Source organism: Perca flavescens, chromosome 8 (assembly GCF_004354835.1).
Source record: "Perca flavescens isolate YP-PL-M2 chromosome 8, PFLA_1.0, whole genome shotgun sequence".
Classification (NCBI taxonomy): Eukaryota; Metazoa; Chordata; class Actinopteri; order Perciformes; family Percidae; genus Perca; species Perca flavescens.
Window position 1 is genome coordinate 25,095,902 of NC_041338.1, and position 27,682 is coordinate 25,123,583.

General features: G+C 40.6%; 3 protein-coding genes across 5 annotated transcripts in view; 2 read left to right on the forward strand and 1 right to left on the reverse strand.

The window, feature by feature from the left end:
• Nucleotides 1-8,793, reverse strand: part of ddx11 (DEAD/H (Asp-Glu-Ala-Asp/His) box helicase 11) — a 27,297-nt gene extending 18,504 nt beyond the window's left edge. Inside the window, exons 1-2 of one of the 2 annotated variants that reach the window (XM_028585438.1) lie at nt 4,936-5,036; nt 4,636-4,777 (exon numbers count right to left, since the gene is read on the reverse strand). In XM_028585438.1, the coding sequence (XP_028441239.1) occupies nt 4,636-4,644 (9 nt within the window). In that variant the 5' untranslated portion in view covers nt 4,645-4,777; nt 4,936-5,036. Of the gene's footprint in view, nt 1-4,635; nt 4,778-4,935; nt 5,037-8,726 lie in introns of those variants that run through there. The other variant, XM_028585437.1, reaches the window with a different exon arrangement.
• The window catches only part of fkbp4 (FKBP prolyl isomerase 4), a 30,769-nt gene extending 7,561 nt beyond the window's left edge, over nt 1-23,208 (forward strand). Inside the window, exons 10-12 of one of the 2 annotated variants that reach the window (XR_003693162.1) lie at nt 2,573-2,668; nt 2,789-2,950; nt 23,189-23,208. Coding sequence is in view for 1 of the 2 variants with exons in the window: in XM_028585443.1 (XP_028441244.1) it covers nt 2,573-2,668; nt 2,789-2,890 (198 nt within the window). In the remaining variant the exon portion in view is untranslated. Of the gene's footprint in view, nt 1-2,572; nt 2,669-2,788; nt 3,132-23,188 lie in introns of those variants that run through there. The other variant, XM_028585443.1, reaches the window with a different exon arrangement.
• b4galnt3b (beta-1,4-N-acetyl-galactosaminyl transferase 3b) lies at nt 9,080-27,536 on the forward strand. Its single transcript, XM_028585436.1, has 20 exons — nt 9,080-9,613; nt 13,296-13,351; nt 13,435-13,518; nt 15,581-15,676; nt 16,115-16,205; nt 16,314-16,414; nt 16,503-16,570; nt 17,927-18,005; nt 18,167-18,233; nt 18,462-18,596; nt 18,759-18,868; nt 19,733-19,833; nt 20,133-20,200; nt 20,286-21,510; nt 22,045-22,304; nt 23,035-23,188; nt 23,416-23,488; nt 23,604-23,757; nt 24,700-24,826; nt 25,585-27,536. Exons 1-20 carry the CDS (start codon nt 9,478-9,480, stop codon nt 25,694-25,696), a joined length of 3,297 nt encoding a protein of 1,098 aa, XP_028441237.1. The 5' UTR covers nt 9,080-9,477; the 3' UTR covers nt 25,697-27,536.
• The last annotated feature ends 146 nt before the right edge of the window (nt 27,537-27,682 follow it).

Genomic DNA, 27,682 nt, shown 5'->3' on the forward strand with positions numbered 1-27,682 from the left:
AAGCATGGTGGTGGCAACATCATGCTTTGGGGGTGCTTTTCAGCCAAGGGGACGGGACAACTCCATCGTATTGAGGGGAGGATGGACGGGGCCATGTATCGTGGAATTCTGGACCGACATCTCCTTCCCTCAGTGAGAGAGCTGAAGATGGGTCGAGGATGGGTGTTTCAGCACGACAACGACCCTAAGCACACCGCCAAAGCAACAAAAGAGTGGCTGAAGAAGAAGCACATCAAGGTTCTGGAGTGGCCTAGCCAGTCTCCAGACCTGAATCCGATTGAAAATCTTTGGAGGGAGCTTAAAATTGAGTTGCCAGGCGACAACCTCGAACCTGAATGATTTGGAGGCTGTCTGCAGGGAGGAGGGGCCAACATCCTTGCCGAAATGTGCACAAACCTTTGTCACCAACTATAAAACCGTTTGACATCTGTGCTGGCCAATAATGGCTTTTCTACAAAATATTAACATGCTGTTTGTCCAGGGGGTCAAATACTTGTTTTTCCTCATCAGATGGTTATCAATTTTAATAAATTCATATGATGTGATTTTCTGGAATTTTCTTTGGGATTCTGTCTTTCACTGTTAGAATGTACATATGATTAAAATTGTAGATTGTTGCATTCTTTGTAAGTGGGCAAACCTGCAAAATCAGCAAGGGGTCAAATACTTATTTCCCCCACGGTAGATAGATAGATATATATATATATATATATATATATATATATATATATATATATATATATATATATATATATATATATATATATATATATTATAAATATATATAATATATATATATAGATATATATATAGATATAGAATTTAAAAATGAAAATTGTGAATAGATAGAAAAGAATTAAGTTTTTTGGGGCATTTTCGGCCTTTATTTTGGTAGGACATCTCTCACACAGTTCAGGTCTTCACCCTCAGCCAATGACAAAGTGTCTTTTAGTCACGTGTTTCACTCGTCGAGCGAGCGCGGAAGTTCGGAAATAAACCAAATGGATGTTGATGAAAACCCAGATACTAGTGACGAGAATCAGCCAGCCACTCAGTCTCAAACCGAACTCGTTCCGAAATAAGGCCCACATTCGGTGGTGTGGAAGTATTTTGGATTCAAGCAAGACGACAAGGGTCAGTCTGACTTGATTTGCGAGGCGTGCTTTGCCCTCTTTGCAGCACCGCAAAGTAACACCACAAGACTTTACCAGCACCTCAAACGTCAACACAAACTGCAATATGACGAAGCTGTACAAGGCAAGAGGTCCGAAAGACGTTTCAATTAGCCTATTTAGAGCCATGTTCAGGGCCATTTTCAGCCCAGTGCGTTAACTTCTATTTTTGGTAACCTACTTGAATGGCCAGTTGAATGTTAATTGTATAAAAGGCAAGCAGTTAAAGAGTGTGCTAAGAAATCATTCTGTTTTTGATAGTGTACTTAATTGGCAATTTACAAACTCCATTTCTCTAGAGACTGAAGCTGTAGCTGCAGCATGTTGACATGTTTTAATTATGTAAAGACATGTTCAAGTTCAGATAGAGCCTGTATCAGGGCCATATTTAGTTCAATATGTTAGGCTGTTTGTTCCTGCGATTTGTTCTGTTTTGTCATGGTTCATGTGTGCAATAAACATTACACATCGTGAGAAAAAAAATAATGGCAGAGAATCGCGATATCAATTCTAAGCTAAAAAAAAATCGTGATTCATATTTTTTCCTGAATCGTGCAGGCCTAAAAGGCATGACTCTCCCCCAACAATTTATCGATACCTTCTGTACTGGTTTACACTTGGCAAAGATATACAGATTCCCATTGTTTTTTTACAACCATGATATAAGAGACTAAACCTCTGCTTTCTCATCTGACGCATCCCACTCCTCTGTTATGGTGTGGTGGCCATTTCAGTAGATTTACTCACTAATGTTGTAGTGGAAACACAATAAGCACACTTCATGCATTACTGCATTACTTCAAATACTAAGTTACTCCTCTAGTAAACTAGTATTCACGTGAAATAAAACAATACAATATTGAGACCATTCAGCAAAGCACTCTGGGTAACAAATTCAACACAACAACTGGATGCTGTGGACTCATCACTAGGTTTCCTCCACTTCGCTGTGTGGAATAAACATATACAAGTCTACACAAAACCTGCAATCAATTGGTAAGCTGACATCAAATGTGGAGAGAGAGAGAGAGAGAGAGAGAGAGAGAATTAACTTACATTATGGACAGACTACTTCTTGCAAAACACATGTAAGCCTACAACCTCATTTTCATATATATATGTGTGTGTGTATATATAGATAGAATTTTTATTTTTTTCAAATATTTTCTTTCTATAAGAAATGTTCCTTTTAAAGAGAATCATGTTTTGAGTGGAATTTCCCTTTTTTATTTTGTAATACTGTGATTAAATCTTAGGTCATATTGCCCACTTCTATGATATATATGGTCAAAGTGCAGTAAAAATCTCAGATGTGTTATATTGTACTGTATATTGTGTCTGTACCTGTGCCATATCTGAAAATATGGTTGTCTGACCTCTCCGTCGTTATGTTCTGTCAGGTGGCTCTTTGTCAGAAACGTATTAAGGAGCAGCATGAGAAGGACAAACGCATTTATGCCAACATGTTCCAGAAATTTGCAGAGAGGGATTCAAAGGTGAAGGATTGTGTTTTCTAAAACCACCACAAGAGGGGAGGCTATGCATGCTTTTAGTCTGTCAAAGAGACCAACTGAGAAATGAAAAATGCTGATTTGTTGTTTTTCTCTCATCAACAGAAAGAAGCAAAGAAGGTGAAGAGTGAGAGCAAGGAGAACGGCGATGGTGAGATGGAAGTTGAGAACGGAGAAAAGGAAGTTGCGTGCGAAGCAAAGGCATAGATAAATCTGAACTTTAGACTTTTGTAACTTCAGCCATTTGTGTTTAGTGTGTGTGTGTGTGTACATGAGGTGTATGTGAGACAGTGTGTCAATGAGAGCACTGACTTTGGGAGCGTCTTCGCTGGCTTTCTGTGTCTGGGCTTTTTGCTGTGGCAGCTACCCGAGCGGGTGGGACTTCTCCAGCTGATGGCACTGTGGGACGTGGTTTTAAGAAACGAGTTGTGTGCTACAACCAACCCCCGAACCCTTTCAACCCACAGCTTTGAACTGTGCATGTGTTTTTTTTTCACAGCGTTTTGGGTAGGGAAAAAAAAAAGTGCATCCAAGTGTTAAGTGCAGAATTTCACCAGTCAAGGGCTAGACCATTCACCTTGCACTACCCTCTGTCCTCTACTCCTCCTCACGTTTCATGCTATCCATCTTACACTCCTCATGGGCCTACTGATCAATTTCTGGATTTGTGATGGTTGTGTGCATAGATATGATGTGTCTGAATGTTAGAATGACTGACTGAGTCCCAAAGTATGTATGTAGCAGCACTGGATAGGTGAAGTAATAAGACCTTAGCCTGGAATAGCTGTCAAACTTTGAGTTTCTCTCTCCATCTTAAGATGGAGCTCCCCACTAGCCCCCAGGGTACAGGACTGTTCATCTTTTACTTTGGAAATATTGACTTTGTACTTTTTATTTTTTTTTCTTCAGTGTTGTGCTTGTGACTTCTGTATTATTCTCAAAATGATGAATACAACCAATTACTTAACTGGAATATGTGCATTTCTAAGCAGCTAGAAAGGACATTAATGAGCTTCTCCTGGAGACACTCAAGTTACAATTACATTTTAGTCTTAATTTACTGTAAAAAGTACATGTATGAACATGTGCAGATATGGCTCATCAGATTGTCTGTTCAAGACGGTACGCCAGAATGTGAGCCTTGTACATTGTCAGTCAACAGCACCTGTAGAGGGGCAGAAACTTAAATAGGGGGCTAATTTAAAACTGGGCTGTGTTGTTTCTTTGTCTTTTGGAAGGGTCACTGCTTAGTCTGCCCTTACAGCGGGATCTAATAAACATAGCTACAACTTGATGGTGTGTGACTGTTACTTCTGTTCCTCACAGTTTCCAGTTACCATGCAGTACTTATTTTTTACCTCTGTCCTGTCGCCTGCTCATAAATCAAATGTGCTGAGGACAAAAATGTTTCTTTGCTTATGATGAACTGTGGGAACTTGTCAAATATAATAAGTAACCAGCTGATGGTATTTCACAGGAGCAAATAATTCATGATATGGAACTTATTCATACACATGGTCGTGCACTTGTTTTGATTGCTGGTTAAAATAATGAAGTAATAATATAATGAATCTATAGTATAAGCTCAGCCTGAAATTGTAATATTTTACATACTTGGCTTTAAAATGAGAACAAATTTGCATGACTTATTTTATACATTTTGGATAGGTTGAACGCTTGAACAATTAGTTAATGATTAATTGATTAGTCGATCAACAGAAATGTATTCAATAATTTTAAAAATGAAATGTTTCAAGCAAGACTGCTAAGGTGAAGATTTTTATGAACTGTAAATTAAACATCTTTGGGTTTTGCACTGTTGTTAGGACAAAGTAAATGGCATCGTAACGTAAGGATTTATATTTTAGAGGCTTTTGTGCTTTTTGAAAATGACACTAGTGTGAAATGGGTTTTCGCACAATGTATTAATTAGTATTCGACCGAGTGTGTACCTGCAGCATTCAGGATGTCCCAGCCTTCTGTTCCAAGGACAGACAGCATCTGATCTGATCCTCCAGCTCTCTCACAGGGACGCTGGTGTCAGTTTACGGATGTAATCTCCGGTGCGATTACTGCCCAGCACCGCTTGTTCTTCTACAGGTAAATGATAAAGTGAAGGAGCCATTCATTTTCTATTTACAGGATTTGATTCATTGAAGGCTAGACGTTTGCTTTTTGGAATTACTTACTTTTGGTGCTTCTATATTTTGTTTTGTGACACAGACACTATTAACTAGAAAGGGAGGACTCACCTGGGAGGGTCTGTTTTGTTTTTTTTGTTGCCCCAGAACAGCAGGAGCCATCTTTGTTCGCTTTTGTGACAGTAGATGAATACACCACAAGAGAGTAGAGTGAACGCACAATCCTTTAAAAGGTGAATCCACAATGGCATTTGTATTAGAGATGTTTCAGTTTGATTATGGAAAAAAACAACAAAAGGGGATTTCTATTGAGGTACCCAACAGGTTTAAACAACTGCCAACAAATTACAATTATATTCCTTTAGAGTTTATTTGTGGGCCATCTGGTCTAATTATTTAATTGCCTAATTATTTAATCATATGGATGTTATGTTTTCAGGTTGTCCGTCTGTTTGTCCCAGTCTTGTGAAAGCAATATCTCAGGAACCTTTGGAGGGAATTTCTTCAAATGTGGCAAAAACGTCCACGTGGACTCCACGATGAACGGATTAGATTTTGGTGAACAAAGGTCATTGTGGCCTCACAAAACACATTTTCTGCCATCCTCAAGAATTCTTACACTAATTATGACAACATTTTACACAAATGTCTAATAGGATAAAATGATGAAGGGATGATATTTCATATCCCAAAGGTCAACTTCACTGTGACATCATAATGTTCTGCAAAATGCTTTTCTGGCCATTAGTCAACGCCTTAACTCAGGAACAGAAGGGGAGGTTGTGACCAAATTTCACATTTGTTTGGATACTGAAATAGTGAAACTAATCTTGGGTGCCCACCTTGAAACTGATTGTATAGATCTTCTGTGCTACCGGGTTAAAGATGTGTGTTAAGCATTCAAGTTTTCCCCAAAAAATGCACTTCATACCTTTTATGAAATTCCTTCAAAGTCTTCACTGTTATATGAGTCTGGACAGACATGGATGTAAACAACTTGACTGGTTGGCGGAGGCATACAACTTAAAGGCGGTAGCCTAATTCTAGTTAGCTAATAAAATTAACTAGTAATACAGCAGCCCAGTGGACAAAGTGCTTGAGAGGAAATCTAATTTAATAATCTTGGTGCATAAACCAAACAGGGCCAGGGATGACGCCATCACCTTGGTGACACACACTGCGCTTACCCATCTGGACATAGCAAATATGTCAGAATGCTCTTTTACATTACATTACATTAGCTGACGCTTTTATCCAAAGCGACTTACAATTGATTTACAATTGAATACTGCTCAGCATTTAACTCCATCATTCCCTCAAAACTTGATCTTGGACTGGAGATCATCTGCAGCTGGATATTGCCATTCCTGAAGGGCAGGCCCAAGGTGGCAGCCACAACTCCTCCTTGCTGATCCTCAACACAGGCACACCACAGGGCTGTGTGCTCAGCCCCCTCTTGTATTCCCTGTCCACTTATAACTGTGCTGCTAAGGACAGCTCAAATGCCGTCTTTAAGTTTGCTGATGACACGACCATCCTGGGCCTCATTCCGGATAGCGATGAGATGGCCTAGCCTACAGTAAGGAGATGAAGACACTAAACAGCTGGTGCAAGGACAACAACCTCTCTCTCAACGTCAGTAAAACTAAAGAGAGGATCGGGGACTACAGGAGACAGTAGGGGGGTGTAGCCTACTCCTCCCCATCCACATTGGTGATGCAGATCAGGTTAAAAGAGTCAGCATGAGTTTCAAGTTCCTCGGTGAGCACATCACCAAGGGCCTCTCCTGGACACCACACACACACACACACACTAGAGTCCGGATCGGGCCGAATTTTTCTGTCTGAGCCTGGCCCGCATCCGACAGAGCCGTGTCCGAACCCGGCCCGAGCCCGACAGACAAACGATACCTTGGGGAATACCTTAGAGAAATTACTTTTAAAAAGGTCAAAATTAACGTGTAATACTGACAGCTAGTGTTTAAAAAAAGTTACTGCAGTACAAATTTAAAATACTGGAGAGAGACATCTCCCCCGCCCCCAGCCCAGACTCAAGGGGAGGAGTTCATTCCCTGAATGTTTAAACTTAAACTGTTTGTAATTACATGTGAACCCCTATTCCCAAACTGAAATAAAAGCAATACGTTAATGATTGCCATAAAAGACAGCACTTTTGTGATACAATTAAAATATATGAATCTAATAACGCTTGTGTTTTTTTGTTTGTTATATAATATAATAAATATTATATAAATAAATATAATAGTAATAGTTTGGTAATAATTAACATATACTGTACTTTGACAATACTATAAGCAGCAGTGTGCAAAGGTTTTGGTGTGCAGCAATGCAATATTGCTTGACATGAAGGTCTACAAGAATACCCAATTGATTTTGTTCATATATGTTTACATACATTTTTATAAATGACGGAGTTGTGCCATTGTTAAGGCATCAAGCAGCAAATCTGTAGAAAATGTAATAATTGCCTCCTCTATAAATTATTTGATTTGATTTATGATATTAACAAGTGATTATGATCACTTGCTACACTTACTGCTATATGTTATTGTATAGCCATGTAAGTATACGCAGTAATGCAAAGGCAAAGCGCAGTATAGCCTATAAAACTACCAAATTTTTAATATTCACCTCCCGTTGATCTATCTAATTGTACCCTTTGTTGTTAAATTTAATTGGATGCTTATATTTGGTGTAAGAAAAACACAAAAAGCAGTTTTTCTCAGTTTGGCGTTTTTGCTGATACTGCTCTTTGGCTTTGTAGGGCAGAACTCACCACAGAGAGTGATGAAGGCAGCCCAGCTCATCACTGGCAACTGTCTCCTGGCCTCCACATTAGGCTACATATCCGCTTACCTGCTGTTTAGGCTAGCCTACTGTTTAGCCTACTTTAAATGCGCTATCCACATGACTGCTGCTATTGGGCCACAATCCTATTTTTCATGCATGTAGGCCTACATCGTGCTATGTTTGTATGGGTTAGGTGATGAGAAAGTTATCTCGATGATTCCCCCCGCTTCGTCCAACGACTGTGGGCAGTTGACATGGGGAATCAAAGGCAAGAGCACGGGCCGGCGCACGTCATCCAAATGAAGCTCCCAATTCCTCCATTGCCCTATATCAGGGGTGTCAAACTCATTTTCGCAGAGGGCCACACTGGAAAAAGAGAATCACACCGAGGGCCAGACATGTAGCCTATACATGTCTGGCCCTTTTAGGCTAGGCTACTGCGTGTCACTTTTTTTAAAACATTTTGGTAGCTTTATTTCCTAATTTTTGTTATTTATGTTCCGACTTATTTGTGGCTTTCCCAGACATTTGTCACCATTTTGTAAATGTGTTGCTTTTTCCGACACTTTTGTTGACATAAAGCCCTACAAAAGTCATCAAAAGAGTTCCTTAGCCATCACAGAATTTAGTAGGCCTAAATCAAGCAAAAACAATGATAGGCCTACAACCGGTTTCTCAGCCTGAATATGAAAACTCTGCTGCTTCTGGGGGAATTTCTGAGTCTCAGAGTCGGCAAATCTGCCAAATTCTGCTCTGAATGTCAGCTAATTGCACCTGTGCCCTATATAAATTAATAGGCCTACTGTATCTATGTAGCCTATCTCACATCCCAATCTTATTCTTTTTCTCATGACATTTGTGCAATAGGCTACTGTGGAATAAACTTGCCTCTTCCTTTCACACACAATCCTCATTTCCATAAATGTAACGTTTTATAGGCTAGTGTTTTTATTTTGTGTTACGCATGACGAATAAAACTTGAACGAATGTAAGGCTGCATAGCCTACTGGTAGCTACATAGGCTATATAGCACATGTTGGTAAAAACCTTAAAGGAAACATCACTAAAGGAAGTATTTGTAAATGTGACTACCTGGCACAGGTAAATCCAATGATAGGCTAAACGATGGATGCTGGCAGTGCCCATGTTCACTCCTCTCTCAAAGCGGGTGGTGTCAAGCTATCTACAAACAAAAAGTGTTTCCGGTATGATATTTCAAAATAAACCACCAGTGACAAGCATGTTAAGGTGTTCAACAGTGAACTAAACAATATATAATATAATACGTAGTATCGGTAATATACAGTGAACTGATGACATTCCATCATTACTATATACGCGCGTGCCTCAATGATTTCTTTTTCGCCACTATAACACAATTATGCTTTTATTTTGAAGGCAAAACGGTCTTTCTTCCGATCTTTTCACGCATCTTTTGTCTGCCCTCATGAAGTTATGTGGAGCAAAATTGGTGTGAGATTTCACTGTTCACTTCGTTGTTTGTGCGGCTTCATGTGCTCTGAAATGCTGAACTAGCCGGAGCAGAGGTCCGGAGACTCAGGACGGCAGCGCTACGTAAGAAGAAGCTGCACGAAGTCCTCTTGAACGTTTTTAGATTACCGGCTACCTCAAGTCATGGTGGGATTTTTCACGGCATGAGAGCCACCAGGGGCCGCGCGCACTGGGGATTATATCCAGGGCGCCGGTAGTGCACACCCACTGGGAGCAGCGGTGGGTGGCGGACGGACGGACGGGCTCGCGGTAGGGTCGGTCCCCTCCTGATGACAAAGCGGGTGACCCGACCGATGAATTACTGGGCAGGAGCTTTCGCCCCAGAGCCAAGATGATCGCGGCGTTTTTTCCCTTGAAGAAACTGAGGCGCAACAGCAAATATCTTCTGTTCGCGGCGATTCTGCTGGTCGGAGTTGTGGCCGTCTATCATGAGATGGTTGCTGCAAAAGCATGGAGCAGTGATACCAGTGAGTATGTGGTTGCCAGTACGGACAGTGGTACACACTGTTAAACATTTGTTGAAGTAATGCATCATTTAGATTTTTAGACTGTGTGCTTAGATCTAATAAACAACCTGTAGCTGATGGAAAGTGAGCAAGTAAAAAGCATGATGAATGAAGAAGGATTAGGCTGCAGTCAAATGTAAGGCGTCAACTTGTGCAATATCCAAATAATCTGTGTAACAATAACTTTCTTATGTTACTTAAGATGTTCACTTATTGAGACAACTTTGTTTTCACCCATTTCCTTGGCTTATTTTTTTTGAAGCTGTACTTTTATAGTGGTGTTGTGGATTGCATTTACAAAGCTGTTTTCTGATATTTGTCCACTTCATTTCTAAATATAGAGGAGCACCAATTTTAAAAAAAAAAAAAAATGCAGGTAATTTCCACACAACAAAACGCAGCTTCATAAATGATCACATATGCTGTGTGGTGTTGCCAAGACAATTTTTCATGATGTGGACAATAAAGTTGGTAATATTTGAAATGACACAAAAGTACTAGCCTATTTATTGCAGGAATGTTGTGTTGGATTCAAATTTAATTATTTTTTCACTGATTGTGGGCTATGTTGAATTCCACAAAGTAGAATATTTTTAGATAACTGTCAATGTAATATGAAGTACCACAGATGTTCTGTGTAAATCTCTGCGTGAGCATTATCAGCAATATATTTACGTCTTTACGTCTTACTTTAACTTTCCATGAATCATGCTGAATGCATTTGCACTGGAAACATGAGCCTACAGCAGGTGAGACAACAGGTCGATTTAAATAGATGGATCAGTGTGTGTGTTTGAAAGAGAGATGGGGGGAGGTCAGATTGTAGTTTTACACTCAGAAGGAAGCCTTGTCTCACACTGGGTAATCAAACTTCCTGCCCTTTGCGTTATTTACACCTCAGCTTACCTACCTTCTGTTGCATTGCACTCACACCCAAGTATAACATCAGGGTGTCACCACCCTGGCGTGTATGGAGATGAAAACAGTGAAAATAGTCAGGTTGGTGTCTGGCTATGAGAGAGAAGTAACAACACATGAAAACACACACACTTTGAACAAAGCCTGACGTGTAAACGCATGCCTAAAGAGACCTACATTACAGGGTTCGTCTATCTACACATTCCTGGGCTGTAGCCCCCTCAACACAGTGGGACTTCTGTCAAGGGAAGAACCCCATATAGCCTTCACACAGAGCTGAAAGAGCAATGTCAAGATCTAAATGTGTAATAGAAGTATGACAGATTTGGACACGTAAGAATATGCAGTCAGCATGTTCCAAGTGTTTGTGGTGACAAATGTGTCAAAAAAGTGCACCAGAAGTGATACCATGCAGTGTTGCTTCAGTTTTGAACTGCCTCGATTGAAATTCCCTTCACTTTTGTAGAACAGCCAATAGGAACGCCCTCTTTCTGAAATTACCTGTGATTGCCCCAAGTCTCCGGACACGGGCTAGATTTTCTAAAACATGGAAACCAAGAGGAGGTGCAGAAGTCTAGTTTTCTCTCAGACCACTTGAATTACAATATGCTGAAAGTTTTTTTTTTTTTATGGAATTTTTGCCCAGTGACGCTAAAACAAAACCTGCCTACCCCAGTTTTACGCATTACTCTTCATAAGTGCATCATCCTTTCATCATCTTTTAACTTTCACCACTGGTCTAAACACTAGCTCATTGTTCTACTGTACCTTGTGCACACACACCAGTATCCTACAGTCAGCCTGTGTGAACCTTTTTATATAACCATGAGACACAAAACTCAAAAGGAGCATAAAAGGGAGTGAAAGTAAATCCATTGGTTCATCATAAAACTACAGTATAAAAAAGAACAAGTCTAGTCTTTATTCTTTTCTCTTGGGCTCAGTGAGTCCAGTTGTACCAGTTTCCTCCTGTGCCGCAGAGCAGAAACCTGTTCATCACCTACAAACTGCAGAGAAGAAATTGAAAGATTAAGACTGTCGCTACAGGTTACCACAGGAGTGCTGTTAGGCTCGGCTCTGCAGATGGGCCTTTAAGGGACTGCTTGTTTTTCCCGCATGTAGGCCACACAGGCACTTAAGAACATAGATAACGTATGAAGAGCTGCAGTTAATAAATGTCCCAATGGAGAAATGGCTGCATGTGTGGGCAGGTGATATTTTTGTGTGGTGATCCCTTCTATTGGGCACTTCTCCCACATTTTTGAATAATCCTTTGTTATAGAAGAAACTGTAGTAGTTCAGTTAATGTTAATAAGTACTTTACACCAGCCTGTCTCTAATGCTTACTGTGAAAAACCTTTGGCATTACACTGTCTGCAGTATGCTACTTCCCCTGAACTCTACATACAAGTGCAACAGTGTTTGTCTAAAATCCTTCTAACACTAACTTCTAACAAATTGTCCAGTAGAAATATCTATGTGACTACTTCAGGAGATTAGCTGTGCCAAAATAGACAGAATAAACCAAAATGTCACATTAATACAATAGCCACAGGAAAAACCTTCAGTCTCTTCATTGTTTAGAATGGCATTGTTTCCCCCTTTTTGAAGGCTGAAAGCCTGTAAAGCCCTGCAGCAATTTTCTTTCTATCAACTGAAACATATCAGCTTTGAATTTCACCAGACAAAGCACTGACTCATTTTGAAATGATTGAATTTGATGACAGAATAAGAAAACAAATGAATTAAACAAATGCGGTGGTGAATATTGTGACAAAAAAGCAACAACAGAAGAAGAAGAAGGGAAGGTAGGAAGACTGGATGAGTGCAGATGAAGATAAAAATATTCCTCTCTTGCTTTTCTTAACCTCCACTCTAGAATTACGTGTGTTGCCAAAATTGGCCCACATGTCTCAAGGGTGTGTGTTTGGAGAGCTCCACCCTGGTGATAATGACAGATGCAGAGTCCACAGGGACTGTAATCCCAATTCACTCGCTGACACCACAAGCTCATGAAAAAAATATATACACTCCTCCTTTAAAATACACACTGACACTACCCTATAATTTGAAAGATGACAGAAGAGGTTAGAAGGAATAAAATGTCTGCATCTGCTCTGCCAGAGTGCCAGAGACAGTTTGCCAACACACGAGTGCCATAGCATTGAAGGCTGTGAGTAAGATAAGTTACATTCAGTGGTCATCAGCATTGAATTGGAACAGGTAGTGGGTTGGACTCCGTTGGGACACTGGGCTCCATTGTTCGTGCAACACAAGCCCACAATAAATGGATAAAACGGCATGTATAAGAAAATCTGGAACTCTGGTAACACCCGAAGTACGTGACCTGTTATCAAGTGGTTGAGCCACATGCTATTACTGTATTAAAATACATTTGAATTGCAAAGTAAGTAGAAAGCCAGGGCTGGATTTACAATCCGTTCCACCTCCTTGAGATTTCTTTCCATGTTATACTTGGGTGTGAGTGCAATTCAACAGAAGGTAAGCTGAGGTGTAAATAACACAAAGGGCAGGAAGTTTGATTACCCAGTGTGAGACGGGACTTCCTTCTGAGTGTAAAACTACAATCTGACCTCCCCGCCTCACTCTTTTTCAAACACGCTGATCCGTCTCTTTAAATCGCCCTTGTGACAGTGTTGCCACATCTGTGCATAGTCGAGGCATATTTGCCTGTCAGCTGATTTGTTTTCACCTACTTCCTCAGGTATGAATCCTGACGCTGACGGTAGCAGCTGGAGGAAAGCCATAGTTGACGAAAGGGTAAGGACGCTACATGGTGGAACAAGGGTGTGTGTGGTTGTGCTGGTAGGGTATGGAGAAAATAATAAGACTCTGTTTTCCAGGTCAGAAGGGACCATCAACCAAACCCAGTGGAGGATTCAGTTGCTTGGAGGTCCAGCTTCACTCCACAAACCTGGAAAGCAGAGGTATGTTTGTGTGTGTTCACAGTGCCCATATGCCTAAACACTCTGTCACACCTCTTTTGAACTTTGAATACCTGCCGCGGCCTGCCCAATTCCCTCCCACCTCTTGTTCATTTGCCTGTGTGTACAGTTTCCTGCAGCAGAGTTTGCGTCTGCAGCTTCTCCATTGCATCATGTTTCCACTATATTAAGCAGCGCTGTGCTTTGACCAGTTGCTTGCACCTGATGTTTCAAGTTTGGGGAAAGCTCTTGCTGTGTCTGGCTCTACTATAAATGTTTTTTCACTTTCATTTCCAGAATAGTTGTTCTGCCATTATTGATTCATCTGCTGAAAAGTTTCTCAATTAATTGATCAGTTGTTTGGGCTATAAAAAGTAAAAAAGTAGTGGAAATACCGTCACATTTATATATTTATATATATATTTATATTTTTTTGTTTGTTTTTTAGCTTGACAGCATATGGCTCCTCGGACTCTTAGTCAAGTGGCCTCTGATCACAGACGTGAAAACAGAGGCAAAGAGGCTTGTTGAATGATTGCAGCACTGAGCCTGTGAAGCACCTTTGGGTCATTATTTTACAGCCTGGGTCTCGCTAACCTTTAACTAACTGTGCTGATGACAGCAGAGCGTTTAGCTTGACCACTAATTAAATTTGATGAACTATTGGACTGGTAATACCGAGGCTTTGGCTCTTACAGTACCTGCATTATTCTGCCCCCGTGCTGCAATCGGTACTCACAGATCCGATAACATGGCTCTCAGACAGATGTCACAGAGGTGTATGTTTACAGGACATCTGGGCCCCTGCTGAAACTCAATTGCTCCTTCTTTTACGTGCGTGTGTTTCCTGCAGACTTTCATCGAAGCGATTGGAGGCGGGGGAAAAAGCAATTTCACAGCTATTTCCATTGTCAAACAGTTCCTGTGATCCACCCCTTTACCCCTGTATACATATATCGTACTTAAAAGATCAACTTACCCAAATAACAAATGGAACATAATTACTCAATTAAAGGGGACATGTCATGAAAAACTCTCTTTTCCAGTGCTTGTGCACATACATTTTGGTATGTGGAGTGCCTTCCAACCCACAAACTGTGAAATAAGACATTCCAGTCAGTTTTTTTGTCTGATGCCTAGATCAGAAGACATGGGATTCAACAAGCCATTCAGATTTGGTTCCCTTTTCTTATGTCACATTTAGGCTCATTAGAATATACCAGCCCCCATCTGAGTATCTCCACCCAAGGCTTGAGAACTAACTTTGCAAAGGTGCGCCATATTGTTCTCGCAAATCAATCAGAGCAGATTGAGGTTTTTCAGGAGGGGGCCTTAAAGAGACAGGCGCTAAAACGGAGCATTTCAGACAGAAGGTGAATACAGGTAAATTCTGACAGACAATATGAGAATTGATGAGAAAGTATGAACCTTACAATGAGCGTGATATGTCTCATATCTCGTATTTCCTTTAACCTCTAGTGGTTTCCAGCTTTGCAAATAGTTTTGGTTTCATCATTTGCAGAGATTGGGAGATATTTGAGGTTTTTGTCACCACCCTAATTCAAACAAACTGAAAAATGACATTAATAAAATTCCCTCACAATCAAATTTGTGGATTATTCTAGAATAATGGATTTCTGTGAAGTGAATTGTAACTTTGTGCTTTGAGCACCACAAACGAAATTCCATTCACCTCCATAGAACTGGGAGAAGGCCAGAAATCTCTGAGCTGGGTATTTTAAAACCTGAGCAAATAAATCAAACCAAAACTAGGTGCCTGGCTAGATACCACTAGAGGTAATGTTTTGTAATTTTGATGAACAGACTCTTTAAATAAGACTTGTCTGTACGCAGGAAGTGGGGTGGATATTTGGAATCGGGTGACAGTTGAAACCAGTAGTCCTGCCATTGTATTGTCAAGTGGTATTTAAGGAGGTCTGTATTTGTTGGTTTTAGGTTGCAAAGTACTGAGGCCAGATGGTTAATTGTCCCACTGCTGACTGACTGCGGCAAAAACACCAGTGTATTCTTAACATCGTCCTCACTCTCTCTTTACTTCCTGCAGTATAAGGGACAGGCCAATCTGCACGTCTTTGAGGACTGGTGTGGCAGTTCTACAGCTGACCTTTGCAAGAACCTGCACTACCCGTTGTATCCTCATGTGAGTCAAACACTTATGTTCTCAGTTCACTAAGTTTCCATTTAATCATGGTTAATTGATGGCTCTAGGAATGGTAATGGTGGTCGGTGCACCATTTCTTTTCCCAGCAACTATTGGATGGATTACTGTGAAATGCTGTGCAGGCATTCATGGTGCAAAGACATCCCAGCACACACTCTGACACACACACACACACACACACACACACACACACACACACACACACACACACACACACACACACACACACACACACACACACACACACACACACACACACACACACACACACACACACACACACACACACTGTTGTCACTCAGAGGTGCATTCTACATCCAAGTGCTAGATCCTCATGTCCTTGGGCTCAAGCTGTAGTCTCACTTTGAGTAAACATTGTAACTGATTCTCGGTGTTTCCCTTTCCTCGCTCTTTCAGTCCAGGACTACAGTGCAGAAGCTGGCCGTCTCTCCTCAGTGGACAAACTACGGGCTCAGGATATTTGGTTATCTACATCCATATACTGACGGTACAGCAAATACTTTTTACCTGTCTGTCACTGAGTGCACGCATGCAATACATCTCCCTCAATCGGTCTCTTTATCTCCTTGTCTCCTTTTTTCTGCTTGTCTCTCAGGAGAGTTTGTGTTTGCTTTGAGCTCTGATGACAACTCTGAATTGTGGCTCAGCACAGATGACTCTCCCCTTAACTTGCAGTTATTGGCATGGGTTGGAAAGGTTCGCACATCTGTCATCTTCTCAAGTTGCATGACCTTATACCTAATACTCTGTAATATTTGTTAGCATGTGGGCTTTCTTTTTCTAGACTGGCACAGAATGGACAGCTCCGGGCGAGTTTGAGAAGTATGCCAGTCAGACCTCCAAACCAGTTTGGTGAGTTAACATCTACTGTCAACATATAGTGTATATATACAGTATACTGGATGTTATTAGTAACATACAGTATCGTACAGTTGACAATTAGCCGACTGGCTAACACTGGCGTGTGTGTGTGTGTGTGTGTGTGTGTGTGTGTGTGTGTGTGTGTGTGTGTGTGTGTGTGTGTGTGTGTGTGTGTGTGTGTGTGTGTGTGTGTGTGTGTGTGTGTGTGTGTGTGTGTGTGTGTGTGTGTTCAGATTTAACTGCCTGTGGCATCTGCCTCAGCAAAGTTCTGATCGGTGCACCATTATATGGGATGTCACCTTTGTCCTACACTTCAAACCCATGAACGGAGTTCATATGAAACAAAACAGACCAACATCTCTCAGTCAAAATAACCCAAACTGTCCTAACTTTAGCAACAACAAAAATGATTCATACAAGGAACTAAAAGTCAGGATATCACAACCTCTGCTGCACCTTTATTGTCAATTCTTTTTTTAATCTGTCTCTTGCAAGTCCCCTACTTTTTATAGAAGTGCAAAACTTAATTTCAGGAGTACCCTTTTAATCACATGAAACCAATGCATAAACGTAGGCAGGTCTAATCTAAGCATGAGCATTTCTATGTAAAAATGTATATGTTGTTGATACGGTAAATCTAAACATTTCCATTATGACACAGACTGCTGGAAAAAATCTGACTATACAAATATGTGTGGGCTTTGGTTTACTGTAACTGGGCAGGAAGTTTTGTTTGCTACGTAATGTAGACCAGAGTTGACACGAACACGAGAAAATGTAAATATCAGCAATTATGATCAACGCTTAGTCAATGTACATGTCTGTTGACCTAGATTGTACTGATTTATTTGGATTTTAACAAGTGTGTTTGAATAGTTGTTGAAATGTTGTATGTTGCCAGTAGTTTCGGTTTCAATGAAATGAGTCAACATTTGCAGGAATATAGTCAGATAAAAAAAAACTATTTATTACCAACAATGAACCTAATAATAAAAAATGATAATAACATATCTGCTTGATCAACCTCAAGAGGGGACCTTTTGAGGTTGCAAGTATTGTTATTTTTATTTTTTTTAAATTAAGAAAAAAGAGACTGATGCACAGATCTTTAGCTGACCGTGGGAGTTGCTGCAGCCTATACTGTATGTGGTCAAGTCAATTTTATTTAAATAGCTCCATATCACAAATTTGATTTGGATAAGGAAAAATGGAAGAGCAGTGAAGCAAGTCAGGACCTACACAGATCCTGTGCTTAAAGCCACATGTTTGTATTTCTCTGGCGAAACAGTTTAGGTTTTGTCTGATGTGATTATAATGTAGTACTGATGAACCTTTGCTGTCTGACAGGCTGTCTGCTCAGAGGAGGTACTTTTTTGAAGTCATCCACAAGCAAAACGGCAGAGGGACTGACCATGTGGAGGTGGCAGTAAGTAGTTGGACTCAGCCGTCATAGACAAGTCCCCTTCTGCATTCTTTGTCTCACTTCATTGGTTCCAACTTTCATGTCCGGTCTGTGCTCGTGTTCGTGTGCAATGTGAGTAATAAAGTGGAAGAGACATGAAGTTCTTCGTGTTGGTTTTCACACAGTGGCAGCTCCTGGACCAAGGCTTTAGTTTCCGGGTTATTGAATCCAATCACATCTCCCTCTATGTTAGTAAGTACACAAAAACCCGCACATCGTTCCTGCTGCTTCAAAAAATACATCACTCAGTGAGTCTTTATTAGTCTAGAGTTCAGAGTGAATCTCCATCACAGTGTTCCATAATCCAAAATGGTTTGCCGTTATTTTTCTGCAAAGATGCTCAAATATGCATATCAAGTCAGTGGTTTTGTTGAACAATAAATACAGAGCACTGCATTACTAATGTCCTTTGTCCGACAGACGAGTCGGCTTTGTTAATGAGTGACGTAGCCCACATACCACAGACGGCTGCAAGCCACCAGCACACCCCCACAAAACAGCAGAATGTTGCAGCAGACATGCTGAGGGAAGACGCGCGAGACACTCTCTACCAAGGTGAGAGACCTCTCTCTGTTGCCCTATTTCTTTGTAACACAGCAGATGAATCACCTCATCCTCTGTTTCCTACCATCGTCTGCAAGTATTGTGCAACTTATTTCCTTCTACTCAGTGCACTTGTAATCTTATCTCACATCTGTGTGTTGTTTTTGTTTGCAGTGCCTTTGATAAACAGCCAGTTCCTACAAGATGTCCTGCCTGACTGCTCGTACAAACCCAGCTACACAATAAAAGACTTTCCTCTCATCCGCTACCAAGGACTGCAGTTTGTATGTATTTATGCAGTTTGTTTATTTCACTTACATTTCTGCTGGTTGAGCTCCAGCCCACATTATTCTTCAGAGCTCATCATTCACACAAAACAGGCTCTGAATACAGTGTTGGGATAACACTGAGGAAGCAGTTGTTCTTGTTTATGTTGCTCCAGAGTGACACAGGGAGCTTTTCCATCTTTCATGGACCTCTATTATTTTGTTTTTAAATTCGGGCCTGTTGTGCTGAGCAGTGTTCTAATCAGCAAGAATCTAAATTATGCCAGCATACATAATGACCTCTGAGGACCAATTTAAAGAGGATCAAGACATTCTGCACCAAGTTAGTAAACATTTAGTAGCACAGCTTCTGATTTCACTCCGTTAAATCTACAATCTCAGTTTCATTATTTGTAACTTTGTGCTGACTTCCTGAAGTGTTGGTTTCCCAGCAACGTCCTAGTGAGAACAAAACTCCAGGATGTTGCACATGTCTGTACATAAGCCAATTCCCCCCCCCCCCAAAAAAAAACCCAACATATTGTTTTTTTACACATTGTTTTTTGTGCAGATTAAATAACCCCAAAAGTTATAAGGTGTTAATTAGTGACCTTTTAAAAGATTTTTCTACCTTTGGACACAACCAGGCTAGCTGTTTGTACCTGTTAAGCTGAGGGAGTATGCTGTAATTATTTTAATATCCATCTTACTTCACATCAATTCTAAAATCTGGTATACATCAAACTAAAAACATGATCTTTTTATCTCAGCTCTCAACACACCTGTTGGATCCCTGTGCACGGGGGTCGGATATTATTCAAGGTCTCATGATTCATCAGCAAGCTCTTGTAGCTTTACCAGCGTTTCATTTCATCTCCCCAGGTCCACATGTCCTACATCCACCCCAATGACTACACCCGACTTACACACATGGAGACGGAGAGCAGCTGCTTCTACCCCGAAAGCCCCTACTACATGAAGATGTAAGACACCAGGGATAAACATGACAAATAAATTATAGGTCCATATGTCCTAACACTTATTGTGACATTCTCTACTAAATGAAATTACATACAGTAGGCCAAACTAGAATTAGAAGTATGTTTACAGTACTAACATCAGAGGGAGCTGTACCCTTCAATCTACTGAGAATCTTTTCACAGCGGAAGATGAAAATGTTTTGTTTTTTTATTTTTTAGTGAGAGTCCCATCTGAAAACTGATTTGTGATATTAATGTAACATTAATTTCTTCTAAATCTTCTGCGTAATTGTGTCCTTCAGGTTCGGTTTCTCTAGGTACATGAGATTAGACCGTCCTGATATGCAGGGAATAGGAAACACAGGACGAGGTATTTTGTGCTTTTCTTTTCTTTACTTTAAAAATAAATTAAGTTACTTGTATAGTCATTCCATAACACTCTCCTTTTCTGTTAGATTTTGGTTTCGAGAGGAGGAAATCAGTGCTCGATGAGGAGGATGAGTTTGACAATGAAGCCTATCAAAGAGAAAAGGAAGCCAGGCCGGGCCAGGTGCACAACGCCCTTTTCCCAGACTATGGTGATGATTATGATGATTATGCTCAGAGACGCAGGCGCAAACTCTTCTCCTTAGTCACGCAAGAAACTAACAACACGCTGAAGAACACCTCTGACACAAGACTGCACATAAATGAGTTGCAGCCTCACACAGATGAGTTGCAGAGGAGGCACGGGGAAGAGCGTATGCCACAGCCACAGCCACAGCCACAGAAACCAGCTGAGCCTCCGCAGTCAGCACAAGTCTCAAACCATCACCCGTCCCCACAACAAAACCAGACAGAGATGAAGCTAGAGGGTCTGGTTAAAGAAGCAGAACAGATAAAACCAAAAAGAAAGTTAAGACCAGCAAAGAGACAAAAGCCCAAATCAGTAGAGGCCGCTGTGAGACCAGTGGACAGAGAGCAGCTTAAAGCAAAGGAACGACCAGCAGTCCTGTCAGAGCAGCTCAATTCTAAACAGCATTATATCCAGAGGTCCCGTGGAATTAACCATACCCAAATCCAGAGACTCAAACACTCAAAGCTTCAACCTCTAGAGAGGAATGCTGCTTTGCCTGAAGACCCCACAGTTGCCAAGCAGCGGAGGTTTGTAATCGGAGACCTCCAGCCAGCCACCACCAAGCGTTTTGCCACTCCCAAGAGAGACATGAGCCGCCCAGTAGGGAGGCTAAATCAGAGGGACCCAGGTACCAGAAAACACCTCAGGGATGAGGAGATAGGGATGAAAATGCCTCTACAGGATCTAGGAAATGGCATCCGCAGAGAAAAGTTGAGCGCTAAGGGCAAAATGGACAAAAAGCAGTCGGATATGAAAGAAGTGGAGGACCAAGCGAGGGAAGAAGGCAAGGTTTATTACAGACGCGAGGGTGCAAGAGACTCTCTGTGGGGACCAGGAGTTGACTTTGAAGGTGCGGATGACGAGGACCTTACCCCTGCGCCGGTGTTTGACCCCGAGGTCAACTGGAGCCAGACCTTCCAGGTCAGCCACCTGGACTTTCAAGCACGTCGATCAGATTGGATCGACCTGCGCTGCAACATCTCAGGCAACCTGCTTCTCCACTCCAGTGACGCTCTGCCCATGGTCAACGCTTTTATGGAGCAGCTCAATGAAAAGCACCACGGGTAAGTACTGTATTTGTATATGCATCCGTGACTTATCACCTGAATCATGAAATGCGTTTATGGCAGGAATCGGCCTAATTTTAACACACGTTTTTTTTCTTCATAATATCTAAAATGGGTAAAAAGTAAAACATAATTCTCTGGTTATCATGTAAGCTGGCCTTCTCAAAATGATAAATTTGAATAATTTTACTGACCTAAAGAGGTCTAGAAAAGTCACAAAGTTTAGTGAGAAGCCTTAGAAAATAAACATATTACATGTTTCCTGTTTATCATCTTGCAAAGGCTTGAATTTATCTTGGAACTGCTTGGCGGGGTCCCGACCCATAGTTTGGAAACCTCTGACCTAACTAAAAAACGAATGCCGGCATGTCAATCATGAACGCTTGGCACTAGTTATTGATTGAGTATGTCACATCTTGGAATCAATAACACTTCCAATATAATTTATTAGCAAGTACAATCATATGAATAGATTGCATAATTGTTTTGAAGCACATTTCACTGTGTTTTTTGAATTTCTCTGTCCTGCAGGCGGTTTACATTGTCCCGTGTGGTTAACGTGGTGAAGCGCATGGACGGGTTCCAAGGCAGCCGCTACCTTCTGGAGCTGGAGCTGAAAGATGTGAACGGCCAGCTGCTGCGCCTGTCATACTACATCTACACTCTGAATCGCCACAGCAGGCAACGCAGCAAGGACTTGAATTTCCAACGGCCGAAACCTCAGCTGGTGCTGTGTAACCCGGTGGGCTTCCGCTGGAATCCTGTTGCCACTGTCCACTTCATAGTACCAGGTACATCCACCTTTAACCTAGCTCATCACAGCCATTACATTCACCAACTCATGTGGTTCCTTTGTCCTATGCTGGGCTTCTTTTTGTGTGTTGGATTATTGCTATTCACAAAAACATTCATCATCAATGTACTCAGGTGTTAAAGTTAAGACGCATAACATTTCACCATAATTGATGACAGACGACATTAATATGTCAGCATTTACTTCTTCAACTCTCCTGTAGAAGGTGTAATATTGACATTAATAGGCATGTCTCAACCGCAGAGTCCTTGTCAGTATTTCATCATTAATCAAAGAAAGAAAGGCCTCCGATATGTGTTTTTTATGTAACCATCTGTGCCAGATTCAGAGCTGTATAAAGACTCAGCTCTCAGTGGACTTTTTGCAAAACACTTTTTGGGAAGGATCCAAATCAGCCAGTCCCTGAAATGTTTTAGGAACAAACAAAGTCCTCCTGGGACAAGATCTTAAAAGTGACATGTCAAAAGGAAGTTTTTTTGTGTGTTTATACAATTGTACTAAGAAAAATGTGTCTGCACACTGATTTAGTTGATTAAACTGTAATGTGAAAATGTCATTGTTCTACAAATAATAGATAAATCCCTTTTTTTTTTTTTTTTTTGAGCATCCATTCAGTGTGACAGTGCATTTGTTCTTTATATTTTTTTCCCATTTTGTCTATTTATGCATTACCTTAATAATTGATCATTTGTCTGCACAATTCTCAGTGAAAAACCAGGCTCGGTGGGTGCAGCAGCTGATTGTAGACATGGAACAACTGTTCAGAAAAACTGGAGACGCCAACTTCAATCTCATCATCGCTGACTTCAACAGCACTGACATGGATGTGAGGAAGGCTCTACAGAAATCCTCACTCCCCAGGTGTGTGTGTGTGTGTGTGTGTGTGTGTGTGTGTGTGTGTGTGTGTGTGTGTGTGTGTGTGTGTGTGTGTGTGTGTGTGTGTGTGTGTGTGTGTGTGTGTGTGTGTGTGTGTGTGTGTGTGTGTGTGTGTGTGTGTGTGTGTTTCACTTTTACACTGAATCTGAGGTTATTAAAACTCATCACACAGGATATGTATGTACTATAATTATGCCTGTGAAATTTATCAGGTACCAGTATGTAAAGCTAAGCGGGAACTTTGAGCGCTCTGCCGGTCTGCAAGCAGGTATCAACCTTATAAATGTGAGTATTGCTACATCACTTGGCAATAAAGCTTTAAGATGAAGTGACAGATGTGTGAAGACAGTAATAATACCGTACATCTCTTTTATACTTTTCCCTCCTTATTCTCCCTCAGGATGACCACAGCATTGTGTTTCTTTGTGATCTCCACATACACTTCCCTCCATCTATCATCGATTCAATCAGGAAGCACTGCGTGGAGGGATACATGGCCTTTGCTCCAATAGTCCTGAGGTTGGACTGCGGGGCTACGCCATTAGATGCCAGAGGTAGGCGCAGATACACCCATCTTTAGTTCTATTTTAATGTGACCATAGTTCCTTTTTGAAGGTTGTTACTAACCCTAACCCTAACCCTATAAACATTTTTGTTGTAGCGCTAAAACTTTAATACTTCAGTCATATTTATCAGAAGTCTTTTAATGGAGTGTTTTCATAGCAGTAGTTTGAAGCTTAGAACAATGTTGTAATTTACTCAAAAATACCCCAATTTTGAGTTCTGTAACATGACTAAGAAGATGTTAAATTGGTGAGAAATTCTTGTGTAGGATGTAGGAGTGTAGGATCCCTGTTAGATGTACAGTAAAAAGGGTGACAGACACACGACAGAAGATAGCTCTGGGATTTAGTCTTTAAACAGTAAAAAGGAAAAGGAAAAGAGCCATTCAATGGTTGGTTTGGTTTAACCAGTTTAGTAGCCATTGCAAGCCCTTTTGTGTTGTTTTTGCCTGCACATGCCTATTTATGTTGATTATACATGATGATTATTGCACATTTTCTCACTTTCCTGCATCAAGGCTCCCCTTCTTTTTTCTTTGTGTTACTACTGACCCGACTTAAGAAGCTCACTCTTCCACTGCTTCTTTGTCAATTCGGAGACTCAGTCGTTGGAAGAGCAAGATATGTGACCCCAGCCATAGTGGGAATCTAAGCAGAAACCTTCAAGCTCATGTCTTCATTCTTGCATTGACATGTTGGATTAACAGTTTATTGCCTACAGCCACACACACTCAGATTTACCAGGTTGTAACGAGTGGCAGGTGTAGATTTATAAAAAGTCGTGTTTTTCTGACATTGATATGATATTAAAACAAAGGCATTGATCACGGTAAGCCCCTAAAATTGAAGCACTTTTTGCATTTTCAGAAGAAGTGTGGATGTAAGCAACATTATATTTTAATGAAAATGTGGCCATAACCATCTGTGTTGCAGGTTACTGGGAGGTCAATGGCTTTGGCCTGCTGGGGATCTACAAGTCCGATCTGGACGCAGTGGGAGGAATGAACACCAGGGAATTCACAGACCGCTGGGGAGGAGAAGACTGGGAGCTCCTCGACAGGTTTGTCCTCCCTTCCGAAATGTTACTTAATGGATAGACTTGTTTGTTCCCCAGTTTTTTTTGTCTATTTCCTCTATTTGCAATTTCATTATATTTTATTAAAAACAGTTTTAAAAACATTTTAAAGTAGCTGTTGCTACTCAGTATGTTGCTGTTACTGACATGTGATAATGGTCTCTCCACTTGCACGGACCAAGTGTAACAAGTTCATGCATGTTCCTGATTGTTTAACATAACTCTGGGAAGCGTGGGTAAACACTGACTGTAGCAGATGGAGACATTACAAAATAAGCTCTGGAAGGCATTGAACATGACAGACCGATGATGCTTAACAGTGTGAGAGTATACTTGGTTTTTTTTTTATTATTTCAATAAAGCAGTGGATTCCAAAGTGGGTACCTTAATGATAACGAATGATACAGCAAGATTTATTAGCCTACCTTTTCTTTTACAGTACATTTAGGTGACTGCCCATTTGTCACAATGTGCCCCTACATTTACTCAACTTTTACATCACCTGCATTTTTATTGTGCACTTTCAATTATTTCAAAACCAGAAATTAAGTAGAAACAAGCTGTTAAATATGCTGTTACTCTGTTACAGAAAAAAAGAAATACATTTAACAAAGTAGCATACTTATTTTGTAATTGATTAGTTCTGATTGATAGTAGGATTATTGTTTCATTGAGTATCGATATTTGTGAACACAACAAAATGAAATGTAAGTAAACAAACTCTCCTCTGCTCTCTGCTCCAGGATTCTCCAGGCAGGACTGGAAGTGGAGAGGATCTACTTGAGGAACTTCTTCCACCACTATCACTCCAAACGTGGCATGTGGAACAGGCAGGTGAGGCCCAGCCACAGTTGACCTTGTCACCTGCCCGCTGCAACATGACCACGGACGCCACGGTCACAACCATGGCAACCCAGAGCACTTTAAGGTCCGGCCCTGGTTCCTGCTACATAACCGTAATACCTGATGACTGACAGAGGCGGTAACCTATGACTGGATACTGTCTTCATTCACGTCAACTTTCTGAAGAAGAAAAAGTGGCAGCAGTGACAATCGTTGCTAAGGAGATACTACTGATATGCTCAGAGTTTATTTCACTGGATATACTGTTGACTACTGGTCAATGAGTGTCATTGACAAATGATATTACAAATGAAGATACAGCAGTGCACCATGTCACTGATGTTCTGCACTACTGGCTGCAAAGGACCTGACCTGATCCAAAGACAAAACATACATTTATTGACACACTCCAAGGATGTATACACACAAGTGTCCTAATAATATCATAAAGATCACAATTCTTGCACATGAGTCCTAACTGGAAAAAAATAATTGTTTGTTTTGTTTGTGACAGTATACAATATGTGTTTCACTGCACATTGTGTATATGGAAAACACAGCCTTATTTGTCACGTTGTAAGTTATGAAAAACTTTATATTTATTTTATCAATGTTTGTAGGATTTTTTTTTCATTTCAGTTCAATGTCATTTCTAGAGATGAGATTTCAGAAAATGTTCCTCAGTTGAGTGCCCTTCCCTATTTGTTGTATTAAATATTAAATGTGCCTTCTGTTGTGACGGTTATTCAGGTGCTGGGGCCACATAGTGCTGTTTTTACACAGTCAGGAAAAGCCTTAAACTGGAAAGATAATTGTATATTAAAATGATTTTCTTGATTGTATCCTTTTAGTTTTGTCAGAAAAGGTCAGTCAGTTATATTTAGGTCGGACAGGTATGTTTGTGTTTTGCATCACAGATAGTTTGGCATATGAATTAATAATCAAATATCAGAAAACTGAAACAACACATTATTGTGAGAATGTCTGCCTATTCTGACACTGCCTCTTACCAAAGATAATAGTTGAAAGTTGAGTAGAATGACTTCTACATTATTCCTGTGTAGAAAAGTTGAAAAAACAGGGTTTGTTTTTGACAAGCTATTGAAAATGTGTGTGTAAATGTATGCTACAGTATAGCATTAAGATCCATTTTAGTCAAGAATGTCCGGGCAGACAGCTCTCATTTTTCTTGTTCTACCTGCTGAATTGAATAGTTTTTCCAGAAGAATAATTGTTATGATAAATCTCAAAACCTGTTTTGGGGTCAGTCTGTGAAGCTTTCCATTCGAACAGTGGGATGATAGGAAACGCAGTGGTTGGAGAATTATCTTTATTTATCATAATGTTATTTTTTATTTATTATTAATATCATTGTTTTATTGTTATTTAAAGATGAGACTAATGGCAGCTTTTTTTCTGATTGTTCACATTCCGGTTTAACAAAGTTGTGCATTTCTTAGCCTTTTGAAATTAATACATGTTGAATTGTTCCACTTGTCGTTCAGGGCACTATAAATCCAACACAATTCTGGTCTGATGCCAGACTTTGCTTGTGGTTTTAATTTGTAACACTGCCAAGAAATGTGTGATGTCGCCCTCCCCCATTTTTTTTGTTTGTAACAAAGTATTGAAGCTTTGTAAATGTGTTTTTTTGGTTTGGCCAGAATGTTTGGTGTTTCCTCTTATACTACTCTGTCATCTCTTACTTCGTTGTTTTTAGATATACCTCATCCCTCTCTTTTTGCTGGGAGTTAACCTCTGCCTTATTGTTCGCTTCTGTACCTTCTCTCAAGTTTTTTTTTCCATTCAACACTGCCTTGAAAATCTAAAGAATAAATCTCTCTTGCCTTCATTTCCATTACATTATGTGTTCTTTATAATAGTTCAGCGTGCCGATGTAGCATGCAATAGCAGCATTCGGCACAATGACTCCCGCGTACTCATTCTGCCACATTTTTGTCCCACTACTAGTCACGGAGCTTTGCCAACACAGGCACA

Bases quoted from the DNA above. Each gene is read 5' to 3' on its own strand.
- b4galnt3b (XM_028585436.1), top strand. From the start codon at position 9,478: ATGATCGCGGCGTTTTTTCCCTTGAAGAAACTGAGGCGCAACAGCAAA. The intron at 13,352-13,434 runs GTAAGGACGCTA...TCTGTTTTCCAG, and splicing joins AAGCCATAGTTGACGAAAGG to GTCAGAAGGGACCATCAACC. The intron at 22,305-23,034 runs GTACATCCACCT...CACAATTCTCAG, and splicing joins TGTCCACTTCATAGTACCAG to TGAAAAACCAGGCTCGGTGG.